General features: G+C 52.9%; 1 protein-coding gene across 5 annotated transcripts; it reads left to right on the top strand.

Moving 5' to 3' along the window:
• Positions 1 to 1,842: 1,842 nt before the first annotated feature.
• CCDC62 (coiled-coil domain containing 62) lies at positions 1,843 to 26,997 on the top strand. Of its 5 annotated transcripts, none has more exons than XM_053669920.1 (13): positions 1,843 to 1,861; positions 1,971 to 2,074; positions 4,084 to 4,276; positions 6,158 to 6,324; positions 7,804 to 7,905; positions 9,192 to 9,363; positions 11,128 to 11,229; positions 13,047 to 13,135; positions 13,486 to 13,601; positions 15,777 to 16,505; positions 17,453 to 17,600; positions 19,895 to 20,020; positions 20,165 to 21,634. In XM_053669920.1, the coding sequence occupies exons 2-13, from the start codon at positions 2,039 to 2,041 to the stop codon at positions 20,228 to 20,230; spliced, it is 2,046 nt and encodes a 681-aa protein (XP_053525895.1). In that variant the 5' UTR covers positions 1,843 to 1,861; positions 1,971 to 2,038; the 3' UTR covers positions 20,231 to 21,634. The 5 variants fall into 5 exon arrangements, 4 of the variants coding, with proteins under 4 accessions (XP_053525895.1, XP_053525896.1, XP_053525894.1 ...); XM_053669921.1 differs by lacking the exons at positions 1,843 to 1,861; positions 20,165 to 21,634 and adding exons at positions 25,524 to 25,613; positions 26,275 to 26,997 and having other exon boundaries at positions 1,871 to 2,074; XR_008392428.1 differs by lacking the exons at positions 1,843 to 1,861; positions 20,165 to 21,634 and adding an exon at positions 17,927 to 18,842 and having other exon boundaries at positions 1,871 to 2,074; positions 19,895 to 19,931.

Below are 26,997 nucleotides of genomic sequence, written 5' to 3'. Positions count from 1 at the left end.
TTTTAGTTATTACACAGAAACTTCAGTAAATCGGCTGTTACTTAAGATGTAATCCGTGGTGGCCTTGTCACTCTTAATTAAAAATGACTATTTTAAAGACAGTTCTACCTTTTAGATCTATTTTTGTTATTTGCTAGATTACTTATGAAATAGGGAGACTAGAAAAAGTCCATTAGATTGAGTATAAAATCAGATGCAGTATAATTCTTAAAGCTATCAGAAAACATTTTATATCATTTAAAAGTTCTCTTCCCCGGCTGGTGTAGCTCAGTGGATTGAGTCTGGGCCTGCAAACCAAAGGATCGCTGTTCGATTCCCAGTCAGGGCACATGCCTGGGTCGCAGGCCAGTTCCCAGTGGGGGATGCACAAGAGGCAACCATACATTGATATTTCTCTCCCTCTCTCCTTCCCTTCCCCTCTAAAGATAAGTAAATACAAAATTTTTTTAAAATAAAATAATAAAAGTTATATCTTCTCTAAAGATTTTCTTTTAAAAGAAAACTTAAGGAATGAACTTAAAATATTGAGGTTTTTGGTTAGCAATGTCGTAATACTCTTGCTTCATTCAATGAACATTTATCGGCCATAATGGTGTAAGTTGAACCACATTTTTTATCACCTGTACTCATACTTCTACAGTGAGTATTGGCGCGTGGTCAGCTGGTGAACAATGGCATTTTGGGGCTTCCTAAAAACAAACAAATAATGAATCTTATGATGGTGAAATTGGAAAAGCATTTGGATTAAAATGCTCCCCAAGGGGAGAACTGACATTCAACCACGTTCTGTTTGGCATCTCATCCCACCATGAAGCTGTATGTACCACATTGTAACCTACTGATAGGCTGCTTTTAACAACTAGTCAGAATTTTCTTTCTTGATTTTAAATTCGAAGACATGGACTTTGTTCTCTTAAACAAGAGCTTATTCTAAGGAGGCAAGTGTCACCCAAATCGGTAAAACTTGAGAGCAAGAAATTGTAATTTCGGTTTTCCATTTTCAGATTTTATAAACACAAGTGCGTGTTCTCCTAATTGCACAGTCGATCAAAAAGTAAAACTGAAATACTGTGAGACTATTTGCTAACCTGTCTTGCTGGTAATGCCATCCTAACCATTAAGGAGTAGGGGGTGGGTGACCAGGGTTTAAATGGGATAAGTAGTATTTTTTCACAGTTCAGTTCCTAGATGATGTGAAGAACAGAAGTGGGGAGAAAGAGGGACTATGAAACATCTGAAAAAGCTTAGGTTCAGCGCAGAATGTCATAAATTTTGTCAGGGTGAAGTTGCAAAATTCTCGTTGCTATTCAAGAGCTACATCAAGAGCCTAATCCCCCCCCCCCCCCGCCAAAAAAAAAAACAAACCAAAAAAACAAAACTTTTCTTTTTATGTGCGTTGCTTCGGTTTAGAGCTGTCTGCTAGGCTGCCCAGCAACTCTAACTAGAGCAGGGCTGGTCTGCCTCCATCCGTTCATTCCTATGAATGGCAGGCACTTTCTCAGCTCCAGGAACGCGCAGCAGCTGAGCGGACCCAGCGCACCGTTCAGCAGGGCAAACAGGTGAGCAACCCCGCGGGCATAACCCAGGGTGATGGGGACAGGAACAGCCTTTACTTGCTCCACCATTTACTGGGATATTGTAAAGAGCTGGTTTTTGCGGAAGGGCGGTGAATAATGGATTGATTGCACATCCCCACATGAACCAATGCTGACCCCTGGGCCCAAAGCTGGAAGCACCAAACATCGGGAGAGCTGTGTCCGCCAAGCTGCACGTGGTCCGCAGGAAGCCAGCTTCCCGCAAGGGGTCGCGCGCGGCCACCGTGGTCTCGCGAGAGTGGGGTCGGCTCAGCCTGGACTACACGGTAGGCTGGGGCCTCGCGCTCGGCTGGGCGGGCGGTTTGGGTGGGCTCGCTCGGGCCAGCCGAAAACGCGGGGCTCGGGGCCTCGGGGCTCCCCTGCCGCTCCCGGCAGGCGCGCCTATGGCGTTTCTAAGGTGACGCTGCGCTCAGCGCCTTTCTCCGGGCGCGGAGGAAAGACCTATGAACCCCTCGGCGACCTTCTTCGTCGGGCGCCAGGTGAGCGGCCGCCGGTCCCTCCAGGGTGCCACCTCCGGGCGCTGCGTGCTCGTTTGGCGACCTTGGGTGGTTTTTAAGGCAGGGTTCCTTCAAATTTAAAACAGTACCTGAGTCGTTGAGGAAAAACGGAGCGTCACGTCCGTTTTCTTGTCCTAAAAGAAACTCGTTACCCGTCTAGACGCTGAGACCAGTGGCGGGACCAGGTGATGGGGTCTTAACGACACACAGCGGGCATTGGTAGAGCTGCTGTTCTCCGCGCCGCCGGGCTTCTGGCCCTTATTTTAATCCACAGGAGCCCCATTTCACCAAAAAAAGCCCTGGAAGGGTGCTTGTCCCAGGTTTGCATTAGTCAGTATACGATGAGATGAACTTTTCTGTATACTTGGGCTATTGCCTCTTCTCCAATCCTAGAGTATATTGAATACATACTCCTTGCAGCGCGCTCCTTGCTCTATCCCCAGTAAATACTTGTTGAATGAATGAGTGAATGAACGAATGAATGAATGGCCCACCAAAGACTGGAATTCAAGTCTGATTGGAATCCCCTGATCAAGTGATTTGGAATCCCCTGACTTTTAATAACTGATTCATTCGTTGTTGTTATTTACACATCGTATTTTTCAGAAAGCCGAGTAATGTGATACACTGGGGCTTCTGGTAAACTTTTTGCTCTCGTCTGTAAGATAGAATTCTTAAAGTAACACGTTTAGTTCTTTATTTCATCCAGGGGGACAGCACCATCTTTCTAAATGTAACTTAACAATCTTAATAAGAGCCAGTGTTTGTGGAGTGCCTGTGATTTGGCAAGTTGTGTGAAGTGCTTCACAGAGCTTGTCTGGCGTAGTCCACACGACTCTTAAGAAGTCACAGCGCTGCTGTTAACCATTTTACAGGTGTGGAAACTAAGGCTTATTTACAGGGAAGTAACTTGCCCAAGGTTGTGTAGAGCCCCCTAGTGGCTGCTTCTGGACTCTCCCTGTGGTCAGATCAACGTCCCTGCACTAGACTTTTAAAGTGACCTGCGCTTAAAAGGGGATGTACTATAGATAACTTTGGTAGATGTGAAAATGGCATCATGGTTCTATGAAAATGTTCGTTTTTAGAAATGCATACTGAAGTATGTATGAGTGAAATGGTTTTTTTTTTTTAATTTAAAAGATTTGATTTTTTTATTTTAGAGAGATGGGAGGGGAGAGAGAAAGAGAGGGAGCGAAACACCAGTGTGTGGTTGCCTCTTGCGCATCCCCCGCCAGGGACCTGGCCTGAGACCCGGGCATGTGCCCTGCCTGGGAATCGAACTGGTGATTCTCAGGCCAGCTGGCGCTCAGTTCACTGAGCTACACCAGCCAGAGCAAATTTTTTTTCTTTATCAACAATAAGAAAATATTGAAACAGGTGGCAAAATCTTAATGGCAGCACATGGGTTCTGAGCATATGCAAGTGTATTGTGCTGTCCTCTGTCTTCTGTGTATGTTTCACAATTTTATTTTATTTATTTTTTTTTACAGAATTTGGGTTTTTAGTAGGTATGTTGAGTTTGCACCAATTCCAATAGTAAATTGCTCTTGGTAGACAGAGTACATGTGGATGTGTAAGAGGTAATGAGAATTATTTAACCAGTAATTATTGCATGTTTCCCTGGTGGTTCCAGAACTGCTGGGGCCAGGGCAGGGGTTCCATTGCTGACGGATACAAGGGGGAGAGCTGACTGCAGGGAAGCCAAATGCAGGGATGGGTCCACCTGTGATGAGCCAGTGGCGGTCGTACAAACGGTCCCACTCTTCCAGTGGCTTGCGTGGTATGACCAAGAGGTAGAAGCTGTGAGCAGCAGGTGTGAAGCTCGTTGTGTGTATTATTAAATACATGCAATTCTGGTGCCGTGTTATCACCAGTGAAGAAAACTTAGCCAATTTGAACTACTTTGAATTGGCAGCAAAAGAAGATCTAAGTAGGCTGATTAATGCTGTTGATTGGCTTTATTCTGATGCGAAACCACTTTCTGTGACTAGAACATCGGGTCAGAAGTTGAGATTTCCACCATCGAGAAGCAGCGGAAGGAGCTGCAGCTGCTCGTGGGAGAACTGAAAGACCGCGATCGAGAGCTCAATGACATGGTCGCGGTCCACCAGAGGCAGCTGCTGTCCTGGGAGGAGGACCGGCAGAAAGTGCTGACTTTGGAGGAGCGCTGCAGTAAATTGGAAGGTCAGACACGCACGCCGCAGCCGCAGCCCTGCTGCTGACACTTACCGGGAGGGCTCGTGGGGATGATGGGGGGGCATGTGCTGGCCCAGCGCCTGCCGTGCTGGAGTCTGGTCCCACTGACGGCAGGGGGACTCCTTGGTAATCACCAGCAGTGGAACAGGCAGACGCAGTGTGACCCACAGGGGGAGGGACAGAGTAGAGCTCCGGTTCCCTGGGAGTGTGGAGTGAACCTGGAGGAACTCAGCTCTGAGCTGGAACATGAGTATAGATGCTACAGGAACAGCCATTCTTCTTGAACTGACTCACATATTTTAAACTTTTGGTGCTGAATTTGATCCCAAGTGCCTAAAGCGGTCCTCTTTCCAGACGGTAGCAGTCGCAAAAATGGCTTGCATACACTTTTGTGTGCTCCATATCCTAACTGTTGCCCCTTTAGTGATACACTCGGTATTCTGAATATTCTGAGTATTCTGTTGGCGCTAGAGGAATACTGGGATGTCTGAGGGGAGAACCCCAGGTCTGGTCAGGAGAGAGAGAACTTACAGCTCCTTCTTTTTTCACTCATGTCTCACAAAGCGTCCTGCAAACATGACAGTGCACGTATGCATGACGTGCCCCCATCTTCAGGGGCTGCCCGGGCTTCCTCTGACTGCCCCACGCACGCACATGCGCACACACTGTTCACTGCGGCCCATGTGAGATGTGATATAATATTAAATCTTGTATGTGAGCATATTCAAGAACAGAGATTGCAGATTACATGTTGGCATCAGTTTCTGATTTCTAAAATGAGAAACTTCAGTAGGTATTTCATGGAAAACTGAATGGCCAATAAATACGTAAAAAGGCTCTCATTCTCATTAGTAATTAGGGAAATAAAAATTAAACCCCTAATGAGATACCATTTTACACCCACCAGACAGCCAACAGTTACCAGTTGCTGGTAGACATGTGCTGGTGGGCGTGTTGGTCGGTGCCCCTGCTTCGGCAGATCGCCCCACGGTCTCCGGTAAAGGCACGCACGGCACCAGCCCAGCGCCCCTGCGTTGGTGTGCCCACGGGCCACTGAAGGACCTTGTCCTGCGGAGATTCTGCCTCGGTGGGATGGGGCCCGGGAGTCTGCATTTCTAACAAGTTGCCGCGTGGTGTCCATGCTGCCGGCCCAAGGACCACACCTGAGTGACAAGGCCCCGGAGAAACGCGTGCAAAAGTGCACGGAGATGCACGCACACGGCCATTCGGAGCTGGGTTGCTCAGGGTGGCTGCCAAGCGGGAACACCCAAGTGGCCACCAGTAGCAGAGCAGATAGATGAAGTCCGGTATAATCTGCCAATGGGATATTATGTAGCAATGACAGGGGACAAACAGAGGTTACAGACAACATGGGTAAGTCCCAGGGGCACGGTCTTAAGTGAGACAGGCAAACAGAAGAATCCGTAGAGTTTTATTTGTTTGTGGTTCACAGTAAACCATGCAGGTTTGGGCAAAATGGGTTTACAGTGTGCCCACTCCCCAGTGCGGTAGTGAACAGTGATGCCACAAGAAGTTCAGTTTCCGGGAGGTGGTTATCGGAGGTAAAACAGTAATAAGAAGCACAGAAATGATGAAGATCAGGATGGTGGTTGGGAGAGAAACGTTCTTGGGTACCAGATCACACATCCATAATAAAAACTTTTTTTTTTTTTTTTAGATTTTATTTATTTATCTTTAGAGGGGAAGAGACAGAGAGAAGGAGAGATTGTTGTCCAGGGCGCCAGGCTTAAAAGAAGTATCCTGTAAAGAATTCTCTAGCACACTTACGGTTTAACCGTGCGTTGTAAGAGAGCGTCTTCCGAGTGTCGGCTCTGACTGCGGCCGAGTTACCGATGCACTTCCCCCCAGGTGAACTGCACAAAAGAACGGAAATAATCAGGTCGCTCACCAAGAAGGTCAAGACCCTTGAAGCGAGCCAGGTGGAATGCCAGACGGCCCTTCAGAAGACCCAGCTGCAGCTGCAGGAGATGGCCCAGAAGGCCACCCACTCATCTCTCCTCTCTGAGGACCTCGAGGTCGGTTTCGTTTTGTGCCAGGCGTCACTGGCCCAAATTCTGTTGTGTTTCAGTGGCTGAAAGTTCACTTTTAAATGTGTGCATTAAAAATGCATGCATGTGTGTAAGAAGGACATCCACCCAGCCCTGACGGTGTGGCGCGGTTGGTTGGAGTTTCATCCTATAAATGGCAAGGTCACAGGTTCAGTCCCCGGTCAGGGCGCATGCCTGGGCTGCAGGTGTGGTCCCTGGTTGGGGCATGTTCGAGAGGCAACCCAGACTGATGTTTCTCTCTCACTTCAATGTTTCTCTCCCCCTCTCTTTCTCCCTCCCTTCCCCTCTCTCTAAAATTACCTGAAGAAAGAAAGAAAATATATCCGTCTGTCCTCACAGTCTCGTGCTCGTTGTCTGTCGTGGAGATGAGGCTCCATCACCGCCCTTTTCTAACCGTTAGGCCGTCCGGTTCAGCAGCGTCTATCCTGGACCGACACTGCGTTGTTCTAGAAGGCCTGTCTCGAAGTCTGAGCTCGTACCATTGAGTTCTGGTCGCTTCCAGTTATGCTTTCGAAAGAACTGGGTCTTATTTGATAGGATGAACAGGCGTCTCCCACATGTTAGTGGCGTATTGGGAATAAAACCTGTAAGACTGGTTTCTCAGTGTTCAGTTGTAACTGGTCAGTCGTCGGAGATGGGAGACACGGCAAGAAAACCATTTTTCGTTCTAGCCTCTTCTGTCCTGTTTCACTGATGTTCGGGATAGATCTTAGTAAGGTAGTGAGTCTTCATAATTCATAATAATAGTACAGCTTTTATTTTATGCCTTTTTTCTTTTATTATTCTTTTTAGATTACTAGAGAGTTTCTAGCTATAAACGAAGCAAAAGCTATTCTAGAATCTATAGATCTGTTCAATTGAAAAATGGGAGTACTTCAGTCAGCTCAGGCTGCCGTCACAAAAATCATGGACTGGGGGGCTCAAAGACTAGAAATTTCTTTTCTCACAGTTCTGGGGGTGGGGGCCCGAGTCAGGGTCCCAGCGAGGTCGGTGTCTGGTGGTGGACAGTGCCTTCTTGTTGTGTTTGGGACGGAGGGAGTACGAAAGCGCTCTGCTGTTTTTTTTTAATTGTCTTTGTCTTTATTGAGTTTTATTTTAGAGAGAGGGAGTGGGAGGGGAGGGAGAGCAACACCGAGGTGGGAGAGGAGCATCAGCTGGCCGCCTTCCTCACGTGCCCCAGCGGGGCCAAGTCCACATCCCAGGCACGTGCCTTGACCGGGCATCAAACCAGTGAGTGACCTTTCGAGTCGGCAGGACGCTGCCCAGCCCACTCAGCCACAGCGCCTGGCACTTAGGATTCCTTTTCATGACTGCTTACTTGGCCCACTTTGTTACTAAAAGAAGTGAAAAAACGAAACAGAAGACCGAGCCCGGAGCGAGGCTACAGACAGGACGGAGAGCGTCCGTGTGGCTCACACCTGCGACTCACGCGCCGTTTCCCCGCAGGCTCGAAACGAGAACCTCAGCAACACGCTGGTGGAGCTGTCGGCTCAGGTGGGGCAGCTGCAGGCTCGAGAACAGGCTCTCACCACGACGATAAAGCTGAAGGTGATCTGGGGGGCTGCCCCCATTCGCTGGGTGCTCCGCCGGCCCCGGGGTCTAGTCACGTGCATGGGCTCCCTTAAATTCCGTGGCTGTGTGGCTGGAGGGGCGCTGCCAGTGTGGCTCTTTTTAAATTCTCCTTTTAGAAACGAAGGAGACAAGGTGGCGCCCCCGGAGCTGGGAGAGGAGGCAGGAGTCCACCTTCCGGCCCTGTGTCCAGCTCTCACGCTGCCCGTGGTCTGGCGCGCTCTCCCGAGTGACCCCTTGTCAGGCCCTGGCCGTCAGAACGCTGGTTAATGTTTTGTTTCTTTTATCGGAGGGAAAACCCGTTGCCAATCAGGCAGATGTGTGTGTAAAACATTACTGTTTTGAAGTGATCAGGGGCAAGCTTTCTTAAAGAGAAGGCACCCAATGCCTCAGAGTTGTCTCCAGTGAAGCAGTGACCGGCTGAGTGGCTCCGATGGCCGCTGTGGCTGCCATCACAGGGAACAACTCCCTGGCCAGGCTGTGGTCCCGATGACGGTGCTGACAAGGGTTGATGGCATCTGTGTCCGTGGACTTGGTAGGACTGCCGGGGGTTTTGCTGCTGGTCTGATCGCACAGTTCCCTCCGCTTCCGAATGGGCCACTCAGCTCTGTTCTTCTCTATCGCTGCTCCCAGTGGAGATGCGCAGACCGGGGGGCGTCTCCCGAGCGTGCCTCTGTGCGGGGCAGAAAGCCTGTCCTCGGCAGGAGGAAAGCCTGCTGACCGTGGTTACTGCATAGTCCACGTGGGAGAGGGAAAGTGAGAACGGGCACCTGCCGTTGGTATTATATCCTTTTAGAAACCCACCTCAACAGAAAGAGGCTCTGATCGGGGTAGGTCTGGCATCCGGCCTGGGGTCTCTTGTTTTGCTGAAAAGAAGGGAAGGGAGAGCAGGCCGAGCCTGGGGTTTCTCTGTAACCAGAGCCCAGGCCCCTCACGGGCCACGTGGCCTCCTGTTCCGGCACTTTCCCTGGGCGTCTGGTCCGAAGCTTTCTCAGGCCGTAGGCTACAGCGGGCTGTGCCTGGGGCCGGGCTAGCGGGCAGGGTTCCCTCACTGACCAGTCGAGTCATTCACTGTCGGCCGGGCTGTGGCTGGGGTAACGGCGGTGCCCGCCTCAGGGAGTGACTGTGCAGGCTGAGTGCGTCGCCCATGGACGTGCTTAGGACCGAGCCCAGCACCCGGGGACATGGCAGCGAACCCGACCCTCTGGTGTCGGGTCCTCGGGACTTGAGCGTCTCACGTGACAGCTTTCAAATTTGGCGTTTAGGACAAAGACATCATTGAGGCCGTCAACCACATCGCGGACTGCTCCGGTAAGTTCAAGCTGCTAGAGCACGCTTTACGCGACGCCAAGATGGTGGAGACCTGCATCGTGAAAGAAAAGCAAGACTACAAGCAGAAACTGAAGACCCTTAAGGGTGAAATCAATAAACTGAAAGGTAAGGAAGAGACAAAATTTAAGCATTGATCGTGGGAAGAATCTATTCCTTCATTCGGGTCCACTTAGTCTCGTGGTGGAGAGTGGGCCCCGGCCGGCGTCAGGGCCTGCTGCGAAGCGTTCATTGCACACGCGTGGAATCTCGCTGCCGTCTTCGTCTCCAAGGTAAGTTGCAGAGTTGGGGGAGCCGCACGACGCGCTGCCTTTGTTGAATAACCCTGCCGCTCCGCACCTGTTACCCACTGCCGGCTCACGCTCCGTGACAAGTGGAGGATTGGACTCCCAGTCAGGGCACATGTCTGGGTCACAGGCCAGGTCCCCAGCTGGGGGCGTGCGAGAGGCAACTGACGGATGTTTCTCTTGCACATTTCCTGCCTGGGTGAGGAGGAAGAATGTGGGAGCAAGAAGGAATGGCCACCAAGGATGCAATCTGCCCCTTGCTTTTGGTGCATGTTTTATTCTTTAAAATTCCTTTGCACTCTCCTTTTAAAAAGTATATATTTTTGATTATGCTATTACAGTTGTCCCATTTTTTTCTCCCCTTTAGCCCACTCTGCCCTGCACCATCTCTCCCTCCAGCATCCCTCCCCCTCAGCTCATGTCCGTGAGTTGTCCACATAAGTCCTTTTGCCTTCTCCTTCCCTATTTCCACTCTCCCAGTGGCTCCATGAACAGTTCTTTCTGAGTAGTGGTACTTGAAGTCTCCTATGAAGCGAAGGGGAGGTGCACGAAGAAAGTTAGTGCTCCGTGCCTGGGCGTGGGTACAGGTGATAGGGTCGAAACCTGAGTCTGCCCTCGGAGGCTGTGGAGGCGGGGCTGGTTTCCTCTGGCCTCTCCCCGCTGTGGGACCAGCCCCTCCGAGCGGCAGAGCAGTGGTGAGGTGAGAGTGCCCCCACCTCGGGCCCAGGGAGAGCCTCAGAAGCGCTGGCAGGATCCTGTGGGTGCATTGTGGTTGCTTTGACCTGAGATCCCCAGTCTGGCTCGCTGATGCTCTGACTGGTGGCCAGTCCTGGGTCGGCCTCCACCGTGGCTTCAGCTGTAACCCGAACCACGTGGTGAGCCCCTGGCAGCCGGGGTCTGCAGCGAACTACATAGCCCCCAGGGGACAGTGTGGGCATTTGATTAATAATTAATTGAATGCTCTAGATAAGATTAATTGAATATTTATTAAAAACTTTTTTTAAAGAAAAATTGGGGCAATGGATCATGGACTAGAGAATGAGGGAAATAGACTCACTTGCCTTGGGTGGCCCGGGAAGGCATCTTTGAAGAGAACATTTAAGCAAATATTTGGGTAATGGGAAGGGCTACCCACATGAAGGCTGGGGCCAGGAGCCTTCCAGGCGGAAGGGACAGCAGAGGCAGAAGCCCAGGTGGGTTAGGACAGAACAAAAGAGGAGGGGGATGACAGGCAGAGCCAGGCCAGCAGGGCTCGGGGTCACAAGCTGGGGTTTCGTGCAGAGTGTGGCAGGACGGCTTCTAGCTGGCAGGAAGGTTTTTATTTTGGAAAGAGGGCCTGCTTGCCCGTGGACAGCAGGCATGGGTCCAGCGGGGACCAGACAGAGGAGAGAGGGCGCAGCCTCGACCTGGGTCATGGCCGGGTGCAGTGAGCTGCCGGACGGGGCTGCGCTCTGGCTGCAGATCCCACAGGACTTCCCGTTAAGTGGGAGGCGGGTGCTGAGGGCGTGAGAGGTAGTCACACTGTGTGTATCCTTCTCTGAACTAGTGCTTATTTGAGACCTTTCTTTTCCTTCTATTTGTGAAGAGGATCTAAATGAAAAGACAACAGAAAATAATGAACAACGAGAAGAAATCATTCGCCTCAAGCAAGAGAATAGTTGCCTGCATGATGAATTGTTTTTTACTGGTAAAAATAAATAATTAGTTTAAGGGACTGAGTACACATATATGTGTATCCTGAAATTCCTACAATACTACTATGGCAGGCTAAAGGAATTATCTTTCTCTCAAAATAGTTTTTTCTTTTTTTTAAAGATACTATTTATTTATTTTTAGATAGAGGGGAGGGAGAAAGAGAGGGAGAGAAACATCAGTGTGTGGTTGCCTCTCACACGCCCCGCACTAGGGGCCCAGCCTGCAACCCAGGCATATGCCCTGCCTGGGAATCAAACTGGTAATCCCTCAGTTTGCAGGCCAGCACTCAATCCACTAAAACCACACCAGCTAGAGCTTTTTTTTTAAGGCTTTTGAGGGGTTGGGGAGGACCAGGCAGGGACGTCTGAAGTCGTTATCATGTCTCCTGTTTAATTGCTTCCTCCTCTGTAAAAGAAGGTTTCCACCCTCCTGGCTCGAGCCTGTGGCTACACTTCTCACTGAATGTGCATTAAGAAAGGACCTTATGGCTCGGGCTGGTGAGGCTCATTGGGTTGAGTGCCAGCTGGGGGACCAAAGGGTCACTGGTTGGATTCCCAGTCAGGGCACGTGCCTGGGTCACAGGCCAGGTCCCCACGTGGGGACACTGAGAGACAACCACACACCAATGTTTCTCTCTCTTTCTCCCTCCCTTGCCTTCTTTCTAAAAAATAAATTTCAAAAAAAGAAAGAAAGAACCTTATAAATTAAAGAAAGAAGATCATTTATACTTTGGCAAATGCTATATAAAAATGAGCAGTTCAACTTTTTCCAGTTTTGCAAATAGATTACCTATAATTACTGTGGTTGCAGAAATAGTCACATGTTTTGTTACATTACTGAGACCCCAAAGTAAGAATGTTGGGGATGAAGTTTGCATGATTTAAAAGCAAGCGTCCCAGTAAGGGTTGGCTTTGGTCTCTTCTGCGAGGCAAAGCTGCACTCTCTCCCCCAGCCTCCCCCCGACACTGGTCCCCTCCCTGCCCGGCCCAGCCTCTCAGCCCCCCTAGTGAGAGCCCCTCTGGTCCCTGCTCCCTCCTGAGAATCTCGGGTCTGCAGGTCTTGTTTCTGTCCCTGCCAGGGGGCCTCTGATAGGCTTTCATTTCAGTGCATTGTATTAGGAAAATACAGGTTTGGAGGTAAAATTCCAGTAGAAATTCAGTAAACATACCTTTGGTGTACTTACACCTATATGCCCTGCCCTAGGAAGAGAATACATCTCTATCGTTAAAAGGGCAAATGCAGCATTTTATTTTTTTAAATTTCAAACAATTTGAATGTCATGTGGAAACGTGGCTTCTCACCACTAGAGGTCACTATATCCATTAGGATAGCTGCGGCTGCAAAGTACTGTCACACTGCTAAGGACATAAGTAAAAGCAGTGTATATCTTACTGTATACCGATTAGCCATACACATCTATCTCTATATCTGTGTATCTATGTCCAACAATCTCTGGATCAGCATTCGAGTGCCGGGCACACTCTGCAGTCTGCCAAGAAGCTCACAGGCCCGGAGAACGCGGTGCACGCATGAGAGGAGCCGTGGGCGGGCTGTTCCCGCAGCCTCTCTTCTTTTTGACTCTCCGAGTTCTCTTCCAGCCTATTATTATTTACTAAGTAAAATATTTGGAATTTGTTAGTGCCGTGATAAACCCAGTTTGTGAAACAGGTTTTTTAATTATTTGCCAAGTGGATTTCTCAAACGTGTTTTCTACTCCTACTACTGTCTCAGTATAGTTTTTGGAAATGGAGGGGCGTGTAGTGATAGGGCCGATGAGAGCGACTCTGATGGCGCTCCTGTCCCCCACAGCGGAGAGGGAGAAGAGGAAAGACGAGCTGCTGGACATCGCGAAGTCGAAGCAAGACCGCGCCAACGCGGAGCTGCACAACCTGCGGCAGGTGCGTCCCGGGACGCGCCCCGAGCGGCCGGGAGGGGGCGTGCGTGCCGCGTCAGGTTAGGGAAAACCTGTCTGCAGCTTCTGTTCACGGGCCCTTGGGAATCCCGACGGCGCTACCTGTCATTCATACTTGGTGCGGCAGGTGGGGCCTGTTCAAGACAACGAAAGATGAGGAGACCGGTGGCGCTAAACTAGTCTCAGTGCTCACGCAGGGGAGAGAGAAGAGCAAAAATGTGTACCCTGTTTCTCTGGTCGCTGTCAGATCCGTTTTAGTGTTTGGAAGTACCAAATTGTTGACTCGGTTTAGTTTTATTGTCACACTTTACGTTGACTTATCAATGTCTACGGCAGATTTACGTGAAACAACAGAGTGACCTGCAGTTTCTTAACTTCAATGTGGAAAATTCTCAGGAACTAATCCAGATCTATAACTCGAAGATGGAGGAATCCAAGGCCCTGGAGTCCAGGTAACTTGGGACGATGCTGTCACTCGGGTCCCGTATTTTATTTTGTCGTTCAGTCAGCACTTGTTAAGCCCTTGCCGTGGCCAGCACAACACCTACTGCCATCCCCTAGGCAGTAGGCGGTAAATGTACGGGAGCTAACAATGATCATTTTAATCCCATTTGTACTGAGGCCTGGGCTTAGAATTCTAGACATGATCCTAATCCAGCCACTTGATGAAAGAAATTCATTTGTTGTTATTTGTCTGCTTCGTAGAAGGCTTTGCGGTAAGGTAGACAGGACAGGGATCGACAGTGTGTGTGTTCGTCGGTGCTCACGGTGCTGTAGGCACTGGACCGGAGGGGCCGGTAGAGGTGCCCAGGCCCCATGTGCGCCCAGGAGAGGGGACGCGCAGCTGCAGGAGGGGCCGGCTGGCTGGGGGGCGGCTCTGTGCCCCCTCGATTTCCCTTGTCAGTGCAGACCTTGTCTTTCCCCTGCAGTGAGCAGCGTGTGAATTCACTGGGTCTCCGCAGAGTTAAAGTGGAAATGTGTGAGCTGTGGTCTGATCGGACGGGCCACTAACTGTCCCACAGTTCACTCGAGTCTGCTTTTCGAAGGGGTCACGGAAAGGAGTGGGGTTCAGGGATGTTCCCCTCTGCTGCCCGGGACCCCCAAGGCTGCCCTGGGTTGACGGAGCTCCTTGCCCCCTGGGTGGCAGTTGCAGGACGGCTGCAAGGGCTTGGCGTGGACAGTGCGACTGAGGAGCCTGCACTTCCCTCCCAGGGCCTCTGCTGGGCGTCCTCACGGGTTGTGTCCCAGCCGCACCGCTGCTGCTGAACGCCCAGCCAAGCCAGCACCCCCACGTCGGCAGAGGCCCTAACACGCTGGCTCTTTTTCCTTTGTTGATGGAGGAAACTTCCAGACTGTAGAGAGTTATTATGAGTTTATTTGAGCCAAACCGATGACATATGCCAGGCAGCAAGGTCGCAAATGCACCAAACGACGGCAGTTTTGCAGCTTATTTGAGACGTAAGGCAGTTGCACGAAAGCCACCGGTGGTCAGTTACGGGGGCGGGAGGAGGCAGAGCAGGGCACTCGCTGGGGCTGGGTAGGAGGGAGAGCCAAGAGGTCCTTCTTGCACGCTGGCGGGTCCAGGCTGGTTCATACGGTCACGGCACAGAGCAGGTCCGCAGACACCAGGGTAACAGTGAGGGCCCTGCGGCCCGGGGCTCTGGGCCCGGGGCTCTGGGGCCGGGGCTGCCTTGGCCGGGGGGGGGGGGGAGAACAGGCCCACTCAGTCAGACGTCGTCCCCTGCTGAGGGCGCTGTGGGCTGGGACATGGCCACCCGCCTCAACCTGCCCAGTAAGGAATTTGCAGTCAGACTGTCCTCTGCGGTTACTTCTGGTCTCGGAGCTTGTGAGGCGGATGATGTGGCCCTTCCCACTCACACCGTTTTGTTCGTCATTGCCACTGGGAGGCACCGGGCTTGCTGGCGAGGTGGCTCTTTGGGAGCATCAAGTGGCCGATGCCATCCTAGAAGGAGGGGGTGGGTTTTCCGAGGGGTCAGACCCAGACAGATCAGAATCCCTGGATCCGTGTGACATAAAAAACGTTAAAGGACGTTTAAAAGGTTTGTCACGCGTATGCTGTACTCTTCATTTTTATTGTACCCACACGTGTCACCGGTGCCCGAAGGCCAGCTTTCAGTACACAGCTGCGCACGTCTCCAGCAGGTCAGCGGTGTGGCCGTGAGCGCGGTATGGCAGGCACACTCGGCACCGCCCACTCGGTCTCTGTAGCCCCTCAGTGCTGGCTCTGCCTGTGTTTGCTGTGACGCTGACGGAGGGAGGGACAGATCAGAGCAGTCAAGGAGGTGTGCAGAGCACTTAGAATGTGTCCGAGTCTGTCGCAGGGCCCGGGAAGATTAAAGGGGCCTCTCCACGTAAACGTGGGGAAGACAGAACACGTGGGACTCCGTGCGCTGGGAGCGAGGGTGTGGGCGTGGGGGTCGGAGAGACTTCTGGGGGCGCAGGCTGCACCTGGGCTCCGGAGAAAGGACGCGTATTCTTCCTTATATTTACTTTCCAACACATGGGTCTTATTAGGGTGCAGGTCGACTAATGAGGTTTGGGGGAAGTATTTGGAATGCTAGTGTCAAGTGTACCTGATAACTTCTGTTTTTGTAACACCACTGCAGCAGAGACCTGCGTCTGTCCGACCTCGAAAGCATCCACCCAAACGTCGATGTTAAGAGGGAGAAAAATCAGAAGTCACTGGTTAAGGACCAAAAATTTGAGAGCACGTTGATTCAGCAAATCAGGACAGACGAGAGCTCCTGCCAGGGGTGCGGAGAGAAACGGCTGCAGGTCGGCACTGCGTTTGGGGAGAGGAGCGTCGTTGCCGTCTCGTCTCTGTTCACAAAAGGCCTGGCGGGGAGACAGAAGTCTTGGTCTCTGGGAGGAAAACTCCCGACGGAACCGGAGAACAAAGACACGTCGTGCAGGATCCACGGAAAACCCTCCAAAGGTAGCGGAGTCGGGGTCCCGCCGGAAGAGAAGCAGGTCTCAGCAGCCCCGGCGCCACGGGCCGACGAGAAGCCGCTGCACGAGGTCAGCGTCTTCCTGGGCCTGGCCGACTGCCCCGGAGCAAAGCGGCCTGAACGGCTGGATGCCGAATGCCAGGGCCACATGGAGGGACCGGGAGCCCTGTGCTGCTGCAGAAGTGAAGGCTGCCTGGGCGACAGTGATGTGTGCAGGTTCAGGTGCTGCCACCCCAGTAACTTCATCATCGAGGCCCCGGGCCAGATGTCTGACACGGAGTGGATGAGCATCTTCAAGCCCGCCAAGCTGCAGCGGGTCGTTCGCCACAAGTCGGTGTGCACGTGCGCAGAGGGCGCCGGTGTGCCGAAGTGCCACCACTCCGCCAGGTCAGTGCGCCGCTGGATCCTGAACACCCCGGGGGGGGGGGCCCCGCGGCCGCAGCTGCGCAGTCTGCCTGCAGAGATGGGCAGGGTCCGAGGCGGTCTGTCTCCTGGGAGGCCGCCAGGTTCCTGACTCCGCAGACTGAACTGGATTCCAGCGGAAAGTCTGTACCCGGGATGGCCTCTGGGGCAAAGGAGTTGCTTAAAAACAAAGGCAGATGTCGTGAGAGTTGGGCAAATATGTTTTATTTAAAAACAAACAGGTGGGTCACTTGCTGCCGGTCTGGGGCTCCCGGCGTCCTGATGGTTGGGATTGATAAGCCGTGTCTGCAGGCCCAGACTGAATGCCTCTCGGGAACCCAGATGGGAGTTTCTCTCACCTCACCCACGGTCACCCGCCCTCTTAGAGACCCAAGTGCCCTGCCTTTGTGTTCCCTGTCCATTCCCCAAACTTGCTTAAAACCAGGTGGGCCGGCCTGAGAACAGATCCAGGGGCCTGGCTCTCTGCTGGGGAGAGACTTCAGAACTGACAAGCCACGGCCGCACCGCACTCACCAGGGGACTTCAGACACCATGGGCAAAAACAGTCCCACAGACCAGAAAACTCGAGTTTTTACAGATCGTACTGTGTTAGTTTTTCCCCTCCCTTTTGGTCGATTCTGGCTCCCAGTCTTTTTTATTTTGGGGGACAGGGGAGGAGGGAAATTTCTCTATTCTATCGTTACCCTTTAAGAATTTTGTTTTAGTTATTGCAAAGGGGATGCATTAATTTATATTTCACTCAAATGTTTATTCACATCTATAATGTGCTACTCAAACTTGAGCTTCTTCATTAAAAAAAGAGAAATCACTTTTTTTGGTGCTGTTGACACATTCTAAGTGTAAGAGTGTTGGTGCCGTGTGCTTGGTGCCGATTTAAGGTGTCTGTCTCTGTTTGGTCTCATCACTCGCAGCGAGCTCGTGGCCGTCCCGCATTCCCACCGTTTGGGCTCCACCCTACAAGAGGACGAGAAGGTGGCGGAGACAGAGTCCTCTGCTGACAGGAAGAGCTCACCGAAGATTCTGTCAGTGAGCAGAGAGGCAGCGTCGCCCAGTGAAAAGGTTTGTGTTTCCCTGGGAAGCACCCAGCGCGGTCCCGCGGGACGTCTCCCCACGCACGTTCAGTCCTCCTCCAGCGCAGCAGTTAACCTGCCGCGGTTCGGCCGGGCCTCGCTTTGCTGTGAGTCACCGGACTGCGGGTCACAAACGCCCTACGGACGGGCTTTGGGCGGGATGTCCCTCAGGCTCTGCATGGGATCCACGTGTCGGTTGCTAGTTAATAAACATCTTAAACATACAAAAAAATGTAGATTATAACACGCAGTTGTGTAACATTCAGGTTGAACATGTTTCATTTTGCCAAAGTTGCTTTGTGTTTCTTGTTAAAGTGTGACAGGTGCAGCCTGACCCCCCCCCCACGCCCCTCACCGGCCGACCACTCTCTGAAGCTGCTGCCGTGCCGCCTGCCCTCGCACTTCGGTGACACGGGAGTCCATTCTTAAACGCCACCTTCTGTCGTCTTGTGTGTGTTTAAAATGTGCGCACATGGGAAAATACTGTGTGTGCTGCAATGTGGCTTTCCGACTTTGTCACTGTTCCGCGGCGTCTGTCCGCTCCGACACGCGTGGGCCTCGTCCCTACGTGTGGGTTGTTGCGTGGGGTGTGGTCTGTTGATCGAATGAACCACGGCTTGCTGGCCTGCACCCTGAAGGGCGCGAGGTTGTTCTCACACTGTCACTGTTGTGACCGAGCCCGTGTCGTCCTCATACGCAAGGTCTTCTTTGAAGCTCTTCCACCAAAGAGAACAAGTTCAAGTCAACTTCGTTACTTTTGGCGTTACGATGGAAGACTGTCTGGCTTGGAGACCAGACCGATCTGGGTTCAAATCTCCCCTTTCGCTCTCTCTCAGCCCAGTGCCCCTGGGAAAGGTACTTGGTTTCTCGGAGCCTCAGTTTCTTCCACTGCAGATACACACCCAGAAATAACATCCCACAGCTTGGTCTCCCTGAGCGGGCGTCCGGCCTGGCTCCGGGCGGGAGTCTGCCGAGCATCAGTTCTCTGTCGGAGCGCGACCGTGGCAACTGCGCCCAGGCCCTGGTGCGGCTGCGACTTCCACTCACTGAGCGTGGGGATGTGAGCGGCGCCCCCGCTTTGGAAAACACTTCGGTCGTTTCTTCAGAAGCTCAGGAGGCGCCTACACGTGACCCACAGGCGTGGAAACAGGTCCACACAGAGACCTGCACGCGAGCGCTCCAGCCGTATGTGTACCCGCTCGAACACCAGGAGCACCCCACACACGCACTGGTAGATGAGTAAACGGTGGCAGGAGTAGAGCGCGCCTCAGCAATGGGAGGAAGTGGCTGCGCGCACACACGCCGCCTGGCGAGTTGCAGAGTGACTGTGCTGAGTGACAGGCAGGCAGGCGAGGAATGGGTTCACACGAAAGTGCAGAGCAGGCAAACTGGTCTCTGGGACAGAAAGCAGATGGTGGTCAGCTGCGAAGGGGGCGGGACTCCAGGGACAGGCTTCCCAGAGGGCGCGGGCGCCACCCGATCCGTACAGTCCCTGCCCACGCAGGGTGACTGCGCAGCGGACGCGATCGGGACTCCTCGGGCTGCGCACCGCGGCTGCACAGTCAGCGCAGGTCAGTTCTTCCTGCGAGCGGTTAGTTTCTTAAGGCTGTACGTGCGGCGGGAAGTGCTGCCTGTCACCTGCGTGAGCTCCTGAGAGACACTGTTTTCAGTGTTCGCGCCTGTTCTGCCGAGGCGGTGTGTGACGCTGCGTGCCCACATTGTCCGAGCATGTCTCTGCATGTGTGTGTGTGTGTGTGCGCGCACATTTGGGGTGTACTCACTAGCAGATGCTTTGCTACACATCTTTCAGGTCCAGGTCAGCAGTAATCACTGTTTATGGAAAATTGGAAATGAGCCTTTCTCAATGAAAAAAATTAGTATTGGTGCTTTTGAGAGCAGTCGGCATGCTAAAAGTTCAGATCCCAAGGTGGAACACAAAACAAGAGCCAACTAAGGCGCATTTCTACATATTTTTAAAAGCTTATATGCCTTCAGTGTTTTGTATTTTGCAAGTATTCTGACATTGTAATTACGGCTTTGCCTGGAGTTCTTTATCATGTGGATGTTGCTTACTTGTAGTGAAGTCTGTTTAAATCGTTATTTAGTCACGTGGCTTCTGAGAAATAAATGGAATTGGTTATTCTAGTAGTTGTTAACCCACAGTCAAAGAAGGATCGTATGTTATTGTAGGTTAACGTCTGTGTCTGTGACATCGCATCCGTGTGCATAAACATTTAAAGACGCCTCTGGAGCTCACGGTGCTTCCGCTGTCTTCTCTTCCAGGAGGACTTTTCTCCCACGAGTAAGCTTCAGCGCTTGCTGGCGGAGTCCCGGCAGATGGTCACAGACCTGGAGCTGAGCACTCTGCTCCCCATCAGCTCCGAGGGCCTCGGTGGCGGCGCCAGAAAGGTGCGTGCTGGCTCTCCTTTGCCCCCGAGCGTGGCGTCTGCCTGCTCCCGTGCAGGTGTCTGTCGCTGGTCAGGCTGCGAGGGGAAGTTTCTTTACGTCTCTGGGGGACTCAGGTAGCACACTGGTTTTTGTTTTTGCTCTTAGCGCACTGGTTTTGAGGAAGAAAAAGTCATCCGCAAACGTCGCTGCACCCACGCTCCCTCTTTCTAATTACCTGGGCACGGGAGTGTAAATTCTTGGGGGTCGAAAAACCAGTTTGGTTACAGAAAATTTCGGATACACACAGAAGCACAGTGAACACGGCCGCCGCAGCCCTTTGGCTTTCTGCCGCATCTGTTCCCTCTCCCCGTCCGCACGGGGCTGCCTCTGAAGCCTCGGAGGCCAGTCCTGACCAGCACTCATTTCGCCCACTGTCCCCAGCAGATGAGGACGCCCAGCCAAACCGAAGATTGTTCTTCGATGTCCTCCGGTGACTAGTTCACGTCACGGTTTCCTCACGTCTCCCGAACGTGTCCTTTTACTCCTTGTTCCGCTCGCTGTCCACGCAGGGTTTCTGCTTTGCGTTCGGATCTGCCCCTTAAGGTCTCTCTCAACCACGAGCCCTTTCTTCTCCCTCCCTTTTCCCTCTTCTTCCTACTCCTTCTCCTTCTGCCTTCTTGTCCTGCTCCGTTTTCCCCCCAGTGCCATTGATCTGTGGAAGACACACTGGGTTGTTTGTCCTGTAGGGTCTCCCACTTTTGGGGTCTTGCCGACTCTATCCTCACTGAACCGCCGCCCCTGCCCAGACCAGTAATTCCTGTAAACTGGTATTTAGATTGAGCTGCTGATTAGACTCGGGATCGGTTTGGGATTTTGTTTGTCTGGGCCGTTCACTCCCTGACCCGCTGGCCGGCCCACCTGCTGTAGGTGCCCGGCTCCATCGGGAGTTCAGAAGGTGGTCAGCTTGACCTTTTATGCCGTCCGGCTCCCCGGAAGGCCGCTCACTGGCGTAGCGTCCCTCCGTTGGTCGTATTCCGACCTGCTCGGTCGTCAGGAATCGCGGCGTGGCGGTTTTCCAGGCCTGTCGTTCCCCAGGGCGTGTTTCGCGGGCCGGTTGTGACGGCCTTGTCTGCAGCTGCAGTGTGGCAGCAGTGCTGAGGGCTGTGTCGGGTCTGTAGCCTACACGTGAACCCCGAGGCGAACGTCGGGCTCAAGGTCATGATAGTTGAGGTCCCAGTTTTCCAATCTGCAAGATGAGGGTTTGGAACAGATGCTGTAAATTGAAGCTTCCAGGTACATTACTTAAGTGTGCTATGTGCCTCATTAAAGAGAAGAGTGTCGTAAACCCCTTGAATTAATCCTGGCTGGTGTGGCTCAGTGGATCCAGTACTAGCCTGCGAACCAAAGGGTCCCCGGTTCGATTCCCAGTCAGGGCACATGCCTGGGTTGTGAGCTGAGTCCCCAGTAGGGGGCGTGTGAGAGGCAACCACACATTGATGTTTCTTTCCCTCTTTTTCTCTCTCCCTTCCCCTCTCTAAACAGTGTGTAAGTAAACTCCTAAAAAGAAAAAAAGCCCTTAATTAAACTTTTTTGCCATCCCTGGCCAAAAACTACAATAAAAAAGGTCTGCAGGAACACTGAAATACTTTTCAAGAGTCAACTCGATGGAGGTATAATTTACCTTTCTGGACTCTGATCAGTTCCAGTGACCTGGCTGTCCTACACCAGTGCCGCACTGTGTGGGATACGAAACTCAGGGCCCTCTTGGCGGCGCGTGGTGCCCGTCCTGTTGGAGGAAAGCCCCGGATGTCTGCATCCAGGACCGGTTCCGAAGAGCAGACGCTGTCTTACCCAAGTTCACAGAGGCTTTCGTTGGAGGAAGTTACCCACGTGGGCAGAGCCGCTGCTCCCAGGCCTGGCCGCTGGAAGCACCCACCCCTCCCGAGACAGGATCTCTTTTATAGGGGGTTGAACCACTTGCTGGGTGGCACACAGACCCCCAGGAAGAACAGTGCAGTCCTGTGTCAGCAGAGGACATCAGGCAGTCATCACGCGCCACACATTCCGTGACCGCCCTCCTGGGGCTTCCTGGGCGGTGTTCTGGGCGGCCAGGCCTGGGCTACCAAGGGGCCCGCGTTTCCCAGACGCCTCTGCTGCTGGAGCCTCGCTGGGCTACGCGGGCTCCCCGCACGTCCTCTGCTCTTCATCCGCCACATTGTCTTGCCTCTTCCGGGTCGTTTGCAGAGCCACAGCAGTTGTAGAATCAACTGGGTGGTTTTTTAAAAAATCACTCTGACGTGGCGATTCTGTCGAACCCCCCTCTCAGGAGGACTCGACACCCGTGAACAGAGCGGACACGCCCCCGCATCCTCAGGTCTCCCCTCCTGCCTCTCACCGTGTCGTGTGGTTTCCATTGCAGGCGTCTGGCCCGTCTTTGTTAACTTGTTCCTGTCGCTTCCTCCGTTGACGCCCCTGTGCGGGGCGTTTTTCTGTAAGATTTTATTTATTATAGAGAAGGGGGGAAGGGAGGGGGACAGAAAGAGGAAGAAACATCGTGTGCAAGAGAAGAAACATGGACAGGTTGCCTCTCGCGTGTGCCCCGCCTGGGGACCAAACCGCAACCCAGGCTCGTGTCCTGACCGGCAGGCAGACCTTGCGGGTCGACACCCAGCCACTGAGCCGCAGCAGTGCGGGCACACGTGTACTTTAAGTCTTAGTCTCAGATTGTTAGTTGATGATCTAAAGAACCACAATTGCCTTCCGTAGTTTGCATCTTTTCTATATTCACCTGTTGCAGTAGTTGTAGATTCTGAGGATTTTGTACACAGACGGTGATGGAATTTGTGAGGAAGAATTGCTTCTTCAAATCTCTGTGTCCCGTGCCCTCTCCTGACCCCGCCGCTCTGGCGCAGGCCTCCCGGGCACTGGGGCGTCAGCAGGTGGCTGCGTGCCTGTTCCATTAAACCACGCCTCGTGTGTTCACGTTAGTGTCACAGAAACACAAGTCGCACGCGCTCGTGGTGGGTGAGCGGAGTCGTGTCCTGTGCATACACCGCCAGTGCCGTTGGAGCTTTCAAAGTGCAGACAAGAGGGGCTTGGTGGTGGTTTCCGGAAGGTTCTTTTCTTGACAAAATCTCTTGGAACCATTCGTGAAGCAGTTTATTGACGTTGGGGCAGAAGTAGCAAGGTTTTTTCCAAACAGCTTTCTTGAGCCTAATGTCCGAAGCATGACGTTACCCCTGTCACGTGTGCAGCTGGGCGGTTCTGGTGTGGTCACGTGGCCGTTGGATCCGCAGTAGGGTCAGAACAACTTCATCGTCCCAAAGAAACCTTGTCCTGCCCCCACCCTACCCCCCACATCCCCCGGCCACCGCTAGTCTGCTTTCTGTCTGTGGGTATGCTGGGCAGGCACTTTTTATAAACATTTTATTTATTTATTTTTAGAGAGAGGTGAGGGAGGGAGAAAGAGGGAGTGAAACATCAGTGTGTGGTTGTGGTTGCCTCTCCTGCGCCCCCTACTGGGACCCGGCCCAAAACCCAGGCACGTGCCCTGACTGGGAACTGAGCCAGCAACCCTTTGGTTCTCAGGCTGACACTCAATCCACTGAGCCACACCAGCAAGGGCACATTTTTTAAAATTTGTTATTGATTTCAGAGAGAGGAAGGGAGAGAGGGAGGGTAAGGGAGGGAAGGGGAGAGAGAGGAACATCGACTTGTTGTCCCACTTATGGATGCGTTCACCGGTTGGTATTTGTATGCGCCCTGACCGGGGATGAAGCTGCGAGCTGGGGTGTGGGGATGGTGCTCTAACCCACGGACACGTTGGGAGAACGAGGAGCACAGGTCCACTGGGCAGTGGACTCTACAAGCCCCTCCCCTTTGCTCAGTTTTGCGACAGGGATGCAGGGGGAGCTCCGAGCAGCCCGTCTGCCTCCCCTGGGCTTTGCCGGCTGTTGCCACAGACGAAAGTCTTACTTCAAGCCTTTCTCTGAAATACTCTCGACCTTTGTTGGTGGGGCGGGGGCGGGGCAGGAGGTGGTCAAACTCTCCTGGCAGGGACGGTGGCACTGTGGCCAGGGGACACGTCGCAGAACCGGCCCTTGGACGCAGCAGCGTCACTTGGGGAACCTCTCCGCAGACACACCTGCGTGCAGGCCCGTCACTGCAGCATTGCTTTCTAACGGCCGTGTCAGGGGACAGCCCCTGCCGGCCGTGGTCCACCCGCCGCAGGAATGTCACCTCGCCGCGACAGACCGAGGAAGGCCTGGGGTGTGGAGTGTTTCCATGTCGCTGAGTGGGATGCGAGGCAGTCTCCGTGTGTGCAGAGGGCGTGGGAGTCCGATCGTGTACGAGTATATGGTCCTTATTTTCAAATGATGTCAGTGTGTTAACTATTTAAAAAATATATCAATAGTTCAAAAACAGAGGAGGAAAGAGAGAGTAGACCGCAGCGTAGCCGGCCCCACCTCCTTCCCCCACAGCAGCTTCTGGCTGGGGGTGGGGGCGGGGAGGGGCGCAGCCTGAAACCGGCTGGGGTTCAGGCGGCTCGCTGGCCTGGACGCCCTGTCCCCGGTCTGGGGCTGCTGCGGTGGGTCTGTGGCAGCCGGCAAAGCCTGTGGATCCCTTTTAGAATCGTGTTTCTCAGTGAATAAGATAAAATCCACGGGACCACGAGATGCGTGGGAAGGCTGCTTGAGTAGAGAGGGGGCAGCGTGTGGAAAGCCCGGGGGCTGGAGCCCCCCCCCCCCCCCGGGGACCCCGGCAGGGCCCGGGTGAGGGGGCGCTGGGCCCGAGGAGGAAGCGGCTCGGCAGGGGGCTCGGCCCGCCAGCCGAAGTTCAGCGCCTGCGTCTGCCTGCGTCTTTCGGGCGGGCAGCCTCCTCTCCTTTCCTTCTTTTTTTTGTCTTTTAAACAAAGCTCCTCCCCAAACACCCAGCGGTGCCCACAAGCCCTCAGGGGCGTTTCGGGGCCTTTGGGGTTGTCATTGTACCGGTGAGTGGTGTCTGCGCTGAGGGCTCACCCCCGAGCCGGGGTCCAGGCTGACATGGACTCAGGCATGTTCAGGGTTTTCCAGAGCAGCCACGACACACATGGTGAAGCCAGCAGCGTCCCCGCCCCCCCGGCGACAGGCTGAGGGCCCCACTCGCAAGGAGGGGGCAACGTGGTGTGGGTGGGTGGGTGGCGGCTGTATGAGATTCCTTCCTTGTGTTTCATCAACTCCCCAATTAAAGATTTATTTATTTATTTATCTTTAGAGGGGAAGGGAAGGAGAGAAGGAGAGAAATATCAGTGTATGGTTGCCTCTCATGAGTCCCCTGCTGGGGACTGGCCTGCAACCCAGGCATGTGCCCTGACTGGGAATCGAACTATGATTGTGTGGTTCGCCGGCCCCTGCTCAATCCACTGAGCTACACCAGCCAGGGCCACGAGGTCTCTTAAAGGCACTTCTGCCGTATTTACATATAGGCTTCTTAAGTATTTTCTGCTTTTTCTATCCTGGTTACTAATTCGGGATTTGTTCTGTAGAACTTCGAAGTCTCAGAAGAGTCAGCTCCAAAAAACGCCTCTCAGTAACTGGAAAAAACAAAAGTCAGCTTCAGTGTTCTGTGTTCGTGGGTAAGTCACCTTTGCTTATCTCGCCTCCCGTCTCAATGGGCATTTAATGAGTAACTGGGGACACTGATTAGGCCGGGGACAGGCCGCACATGTGTGGGACCTGCAGTCCTTTCGCTTTTGTGTGACCTGTTTATGCGTGCCTTCTTGGTGTGCTCCGGGTAAAATGTCACTCACTTGTAAGACAAATGGAGATCAAAAAGTCCTTGTTCTAACTCCTAGCCTTTTCGACCTAAGGAAGCGACTGCACACAGCTTTCCAAATCGGGATCTGCAAGCCCGTGTCATCTGAGAGGCTGGAAGAGTCCTTGCATGGGGCTTCCAGTTACAGCACAAGGTGTATTGACCCAGGAAGCACTTTCTTGATCTGTGTTTCCTGCTATCAAACCTTCTTTCACACGCATTTTCTTTGGAGTCCAGTTTAAGTGAAAAGGTATCCGTCGTTTTAGTTGGTTTCCAGGAAACACGGTAAAAGCAGAAAGCTGAAGTCCGCCGCCCTTCCTCCCTCTCCCTGCTCCTTCTCTCTCTTTGCTGAGCAGTCCCCGCATTTACAGAACTTCGCATGGCCTTGTGTTGATGAACGTCAGATGTAGTTAGTGTTCCGGAGCCCGGAGCCCGCAGTCCGGCCGCACGGTGTGTGTTAACTTTGCGTTTCCTTCCCGCAGGTCTCCCCTCCCTGTGGAAGCAGGAAGCAGCCGCCCACACCTCATCCTTGACCTTGAAAGCAAAACGAGGCTTGTCCCCCTTCCTGGGCGCCCTTTCCTACCCAAGGGGAGCAGAGGCGGAAAGTTAATGTAAACACCTGTATTTTGTCTGTTTTCAAGTGAACCGTTAGCATACGTCAGAAACACTTTTCCCGTGTGAGGAAGGAGGCCTCACTCTCCGCTGTGCGGGTACCAGCTGGACACCAGCGGGCGAGAGGCCGACTTCCCTGCCCAGCTGCCGGCCACGACCGGACGCTAGAGCAGCTCTTTTCGGGGCGAACCAGAGAACCCCTATGTGTCGAAAATGCTGTTTTCACCCCCTGATTTTTTTAAACCTGTGCGTACGTTTAAATTAGAACCAGGAGCTGATCAGAATCAGCTCCAAATGTATGACGAGTGTCCTCTCTTGTGGTTTTGGCCCTGGACTTGGCCGTGTAAACAGACGTGAGCGACGTGATGCTTTGCACTGGAGTGGCCTCCTCTGTCACTGACCGAGCTCCTGCTGCCCCGCCGCCCAGCAGGGCCCGGCTCGTCTGGGTCTGTATCCGTCCATCGCTGTGCCCATGGCAGCTTGTGAAAGATCACGTTTTCTGTACATTTTTAAAAATTATTAAAATCTAAAACACTTCCGTTTTAACTTGTAATTTAATTTTTTAAAGAATATAATATGTGTCTCTCTGTCCT

The sequence above is a fragment of the Artibeus jamaicensis genome, unplaced genomic scaffold, assembly GCF_021234435.1.
Source record: "Artibeus jamaicensis isolate MK-2021 breed Jamaican fruit bat unplaced genomic scaffold, CSHL_Jam_final contig_525, whole genome shotgun sequence".
Classification (NCBI taxonomy): domain Eukaryota; kingdom Metazoa; phylum Chordata; class Mammalia; order Chiroptera; family Phyllostomidae; genus Artibeus; species Artibeus jamaicensis.
Note: the sequence above shows the minus strand (reverse complement) of the source record. Positions and strands in the feature narration are given on the sequence as shown.